The sequence below is a fragment of the Oratosquilla oratoria genome, chromosome 12 (genome assembly GCF_046742065.1).
Source record: "Oratosquilla oratoria isolate Oo_2021 chromosome 12, ASM4674206v1, whole genome shotgun sequence".
NCBI lineage: Eukaryota > Metazoa > Arthropoda > Malacostraca > Stomatopoda > Squillidae > Oratosquilla > Oratosquilla oratoria.
Genome location: NC_134788.1, coordinates 45,254,732 through 45,260,731, shown reverse-complemented (window position 1 = coordinate 45,260,731; position 6,000 = coordinate 45,254,732). Strand labels below are relative to the sequence as shown.

The following is a 6,000-nucleotide window of genomic DNA, read 5'->3' as shown; positions in this document are numbered from 1 at the left end:
TAAATTTGAAATCTGCGACCAGTTAGCTGAAATATTTAATAAATCGGTAGACATTGGTTTTGTGTCTACTGCTTGGGGCCAGGCAAACGTTATTCCCGTTTTTAAGAAGGGAGATAGATCGTCTATATGCAAGTACAAGCCAGATTGATATCGGTTATAGGTAATATGCTTGAATCAATAATAGTAAATAGACTCAGAGAACACACTGAGAGACATAATTTAATTCATGATACACTGCATGGTTTCTCCAAGGGTAAGTCATGTGTGACTAATCTTCTATCCTTTTACACTAAAGTATATAAGGCATCACATAACAATGATTACTATGTGATTTACCTTGACTTTAGAAAAGCGTTCGACAAGGTGCCACACCAGAGTCTACTAAATAAAATCAAAGCCCATGGCATAGGAGAAAAAGTGTTAGAATGGATTAGAGCTAGGATCAGTAACAGAAAACAGCGGGTCACTATAAATGGAGTAAAATCCAGGTGGGGTTATATTACTGGTGGGGTTCCCCAGGGCCCATTTTTGGTCACTTGTTCATTATATACATAATCGACTTGGACGATGGGATAAATAGTGATGTTAGTAAGTTTGCGGATGACACTAAAATAGGATGCCTAATTAGGTCAGGAGACGATTCAGAGTTTCTGCAGGATGATCTTAACAAATTGTTCACATGGTTGGTGAAATGGCAAATGAGTATGAAGATTTGCAATGAATATCAGTTGGAATTATTGTATTTGCTAATAGTGACCATTGCCCAGCTCTAAGTTGGAATCAGACCCATTACATTTCTTTGCTTTGAGTTTGTGTCACTTGAGTAATAACATAAATCAGGTAAGAAACTGGTTTCTGTCAAATAAATCGGAGTATCAGTCGGATAGAAAACTAAATTATTTAGGCAGAAAAATGAAACCACTATAGACCTGAAGGCTAGAGACAGCAAAGGACTTGTATTTTCTTTTGCTTTAAGTTTTCAGGTGAGAAAAGGGAGCATATATGTATAAAAATGCAAACCACAATAAAAATAATCATGCAATTGGGAAAATACCCACCAGACCCATATTAGCACAGCTGCCGTATGTCGGACCTACTGTACAGGTACACCTCACCTTACGTCGTTAATTGGTTCCAGGAGACACGACATAAGTTGAAAAATGACATAAGTGCCCCAAGTTGAATTTGCTTATATGTAGGCTAGGTAGGCCTGGTGTAGTCTGGGCTAACCTGCTAATAGCCATTCCCCAGTACTGTATTTTACTTATGAATGCATTTTCAATAAGGCTAATAAAAACCCATTTTCAGTTTTCAAACAAAACATGTATTTATTATTTTGTAATTAAGTGAAAAAAGTACCTGTACCTTAACTTCACCAATGCGTACAATTTGGTGATGTTTACATCGCTTAAAGTTATTTTGCGGTGCTGTACTTTATGAATGCATTGTCAATAACACACAGTAAAAAAAAATAATAATAATAACTATTTAAAGCTTACAATCATTTTGTAATAAGTGCAAAATAAAGTATTTTTAATTTACCGATGCAGTACATGCAATATGTTGATGTTTGCATTGTAAACGTTTTATCATCTCCATTTCATCCTCCAGCGAAATAACATGACGCTTGGCAATTTCACTAGGACTTAGGATGCATGGGGGCAAATATTACAGTTACAAGTGAATGTTAATGAGAAAATCTACAAAACTTCACTTAACAGATCAAATACAAAACATTTGCGGGATTCAAGATGCTGCCTAATGGTAGATACACTACTGGAACTACTGTTGCCCCAATAAGAAAATCAGCTGTTTTCCTGTTCTGGTGGACTAGGCCATACTACTTTATGGTATGTATTTTGGCAGTTACTGAATCTTAATATAATTTTACATGTTTCTATTCTTATTTATTGTAACATTACTTTATGTGCTTGAAACATTTTTTGGTGTTTATGCGATTCCATTATTGGCTGACCAATGCAATGTCAAGTAAAATGACAACTTGAATTATATTTTCCATATATTACTTTTGAAAACCGACGTATCTTTAAAAACGATGTAAGTTGAAACGACATAAGCCGAGGTGTGCCTGTATATACTGTTGGTGAGTTTATGTCATTATAAAGTAAAAGAGTCATGTGCTCCAAGAGATATATCTTTATATTCTTTGTTTATTCATTTTCTGTGACTTATCCATGGAAGCACAATTTTTTTCACTTTGAAATAAAACATATCTGGTCTATTGGAAAGCATTACGGTAACTTATTAAATTACATTGTTATAATCTGTACTAAAATATGAAAGTAATGGAAACTATATGTATGGAGTCAACAGACTATTAACAAAAGTTTCCAATATAAAGGAAGTTAGTCCTTTATTTCAAAGTTAACTTAAAAGCCAATAAATTAATGAAAATCTTAACTTCATTAATAAACAGCCTTTAAAAATGAAATAACAGTAAATAATAACAAATATAAAAATAATAACCACAGTAAGGTTTCTTTTCAGAAAAAATTCACCATCAAGGATGCTTTAATTTACGTTGCCCTAACAAAGACTCTGAGAAGGATGTGTTACATGCAGGAAAATTGACAACTAGATTTCATACTGAGACAGCAAAGGCACAAGAAGTCATGGAGGTTTTGCGAAAAAGATTTCATTAAACTGTGGGTGTTGTATCTTCAGAGATTCAATAAACACTGCTGAATATATAATCGTAATTATATTCAAAGTCACAAATCACAAGTAACAATGGCATATAATCCAACCAACTTTGCACAATGCTAAGGTAAACAGAACTGTATCAGTCATAATGTGTCATGCCACTCTAATATTCTCAAACAGTTTCTAGTAATTACAAGAACATTCATACACTTTATGGAACGATCAAGACTTTAACTATGAACAAGCAAAATGCAATTACACAGTAGGCCAATTCAAAGTCACTTAGATAACTGCACAACTGTGAGCACACCAACTAACTTTTACAACTAAGAGTATGGGTGCATTACAACTCATCAAGCAAACAGGTCTATAACAGTGGATCAATACTTAATACCTAAACATACAATCATATGTCAAAGTTAAAATCATTCAGGTTACACTGAGGAGACCTCTCGCCAGCACAATGTGGGTCATCACAGATGAGATTAACCTTTCGTGAAGAAAAAGTCACTACATGACAACTGAAAAGGCTTCTTTTCTGTATGGGTCACCACATGATGTCTAAAGTTAATTTATTTATTTTCTATTTTTTTTTTTTTTTTTTTTTTTTCCCCCTTGAGAAAGCTGTATGGCACAGGTCACACTTGAAATGGCTCTCCACTGCATCACCACATATCATTTGGGGAAAAAAAAAAAAAATCAGAAAGCTGAAATGCACAGGTCACACTTGAAAAGGCTTCTCCCTAGTGTGGGTCATCACATGATAATTGAGAGAACTATTTCGTGGGAAAGCTGCATCACACATGCCACACTCAAAACGCTTTTCTCCAGTGTGGGTAATCATGTGACGTTTGAGTGAATGCTTTATTGAAAAAGCTGTATCACACAGTTCACACTTGAAAGGCTTCTCTCCACTGTGGGTCATCACGTGATGCTTGAGAGTACTTTTTTGTGAGAAAGCTACATCACACAGGTCACATTTGAAAGGCTTTTCTCCAGTGTGGGTCATCATGTGATTTTTCATATGACCCTTCCATGAAAAAGTTGCACCACACAAGTCACAATGGAAAGGTTTCTCTCCAGTGTGGGTTATCATGTGATATTTGAGAGCACTCTTTTTTGAGAAAGCTGCATCACAAAGGTCACACTTGAAGGGCTTCTCTCCTGTGTGGGTCATCACATGATATTTGAGAGCACTTTTTTGTGAGAAGGCTGCATCACACATGTCACACTTGAAAGGCTTCTCTCCTGTGTGGGTCATCACATGATATTTAAGAGCGCTTTTTTGTGAGAAAGTTGCATTGCACAGGTCACACTTGAAAGGCTTCTCTCCAGTGTGAATCATCACATGACAGTCGAGAACACTCTTTTGTCTGTAAGCTGCATCACACAGGTCACACTTGAAAGGCTTCTCTCCAGCATGGGTCATCATGTGACGTTTGAGAGCACTCTTTAATGGGAAAGCTGCATCGCACTGGTCACACTTGAAAGGCTTCTCACCAGTGTGAATCATCACATGATATTTGAGAGCAGGCTTTCGTTTGAAAGCTGCATCACATTGGTCACACTTGAAAGGCTTCTCTTCAGTGTGGATAATGACATGATGTTTCAAAGCAATCTTTCTTGAGAAAGCTGCATTGCATAGGCCACACTTGAAAGGCTTCTCTACAGTGTGAGTCATCACATGATATTCAAGAGCACTCTTCCTTGAGAAGGCTGCATCGCAAATGTCACACTCGAAAGGCTTCTCTCCAGTGTGGGTCATCACATGACATTTGAGATTACTCTTTCCTGAGAAAGCTGCCTCGCACAGGCCACACTCGAAAGGCTTTTCTCCAGTGTGGGTCATAATGTGGCTTTTGAGAGAACGCTTTGCTGTGAAAGTTGCATCGCACAGGTCACACTTGAAAGGTTTTTCTCCAGTGTGGGTCATCATGTGTCTTTTCAGAGAATACTTTACTGAGAAAGCTGCATCACACAGGTCACACTGAAAAGGTTTCTTTACAGTGTGAGTCATCACATGATGTGTAAGGGCTGTCTTTCTTGTGAAAGCTGCATGGCACAGGATACACTTGAAAGGCATCTCTCCAGTGTGGTTCATGTGATATTTGAGAGCACGCTTTGTTGAAAAGGGTACTTCCTACAGGTCACATTTGAAGGCTTTTCTTCAGTGTGGGTCATAGAGTGATGTTTGATTTTACCCTTTTATGAGAAACTTGCAGCACACATATCACATTGGAAAGATTCCTCTCCAGTGTGAGTCATCATGTGTTGTTCAAGAGCAATCTTTGTTGAGAGCTGCATAGCAAATGTCACACTTGAAGGGCTTCTCTCCTGTGTGGGTCACTGCGTGATGTTTGAGAGCACTCTTTCCTGAGAAAGCTGCATCGCACAGGTCACATTTGAAAGGAGTCTCTCCAGTGTGGCTCATCACATGATATTTGAGAGCACCGTTTTGTCAGAAAATTGTGTCACACAGGAGGTCACAATGGAAAAGTTTTTCACCAGTGTGTGTCATCGCATGATAATTAAGATGACATATTGTACAGTCTGATTGCAGCAGATGCCTCACAGGATTCTCATATTTTATTATATGATAAATATATGAAATCTTCCAAGAAAATATTGATGTTTACCCCTTGACCTGAAAGAAAAAAAAAAAATATATATATATATATATATACATATACACTGATTTCCACATCTAACTTTATGAGAGCATGAAATAGTAGTAACACAAGCACATATAAATACAGTGGGGCATTAACTAAAATCCATTAGGAGAAGGAAACAAACTTGTATTAAAGGAGAATCTTAACAGAAGAGAGAAATGGAAAGTTGAGTAAATACTAAAAATTATGAGGTTGAACCGAAATTGCGAGTAAAGAAACAGAAACTGCAACATTAATAATTGATCATGAAATACTAAAGAAAATGAGTGGGTGAATATAAGAGAAAAAGAGATCGCTGTATAATGTAGGACACAATAGCCTAGTTGGAAATAAGAAATCTTTATCAAAACTTCGCAGATGACCACTACACTACACACATACACACCAGTGAAGGATGTCATAAATTGCAGTCCCCCCCCCCCCACCCTCAGGTTTGGTGGAAAAACAATTAACATTCCACAGAAATACCATCGGAAGCCTGTAACTATATGTATATATATATATATGTATATATATATATATATATATGTATATACATACATATATATATATATATATTGTTATGACTCAGGCTGGAAAGATACTTGTTAACTGTAAGAGCATACCATGTACCCAAGCCACAACAAAGTTAGAATGGGGTCATGAAAACGCATCAGACTATTGG

The 6,000-nt window shown here is 36.7% G+C and overlaps 1 protein-coding gene across 1 annotated transcript; it reads right to left on the bottom strand.

The window, feature by feature from the left end:
* Positions 1–1,354: 1,354 nt before the first annotated feature.
* LOC143031611 (uncharacterized) lies at positions 1,355–5,269 on the bottom strand. Its single transcript, XM_076195692.1, has one exon. The coding sequence runs from the start codon at positions 4,763–4,765 to the stop codon at positions 3,386–3,388; it is 1,380 nt and encodes a 459-aa protein (XP_076051807.1). The 5' UTR covers positions 4,766–5,269; the 3' UTR covers positions 1,355–3,385.
* Between the last annotated feature and the right edge of the window lie 731 nt (positions 5,270–6,000).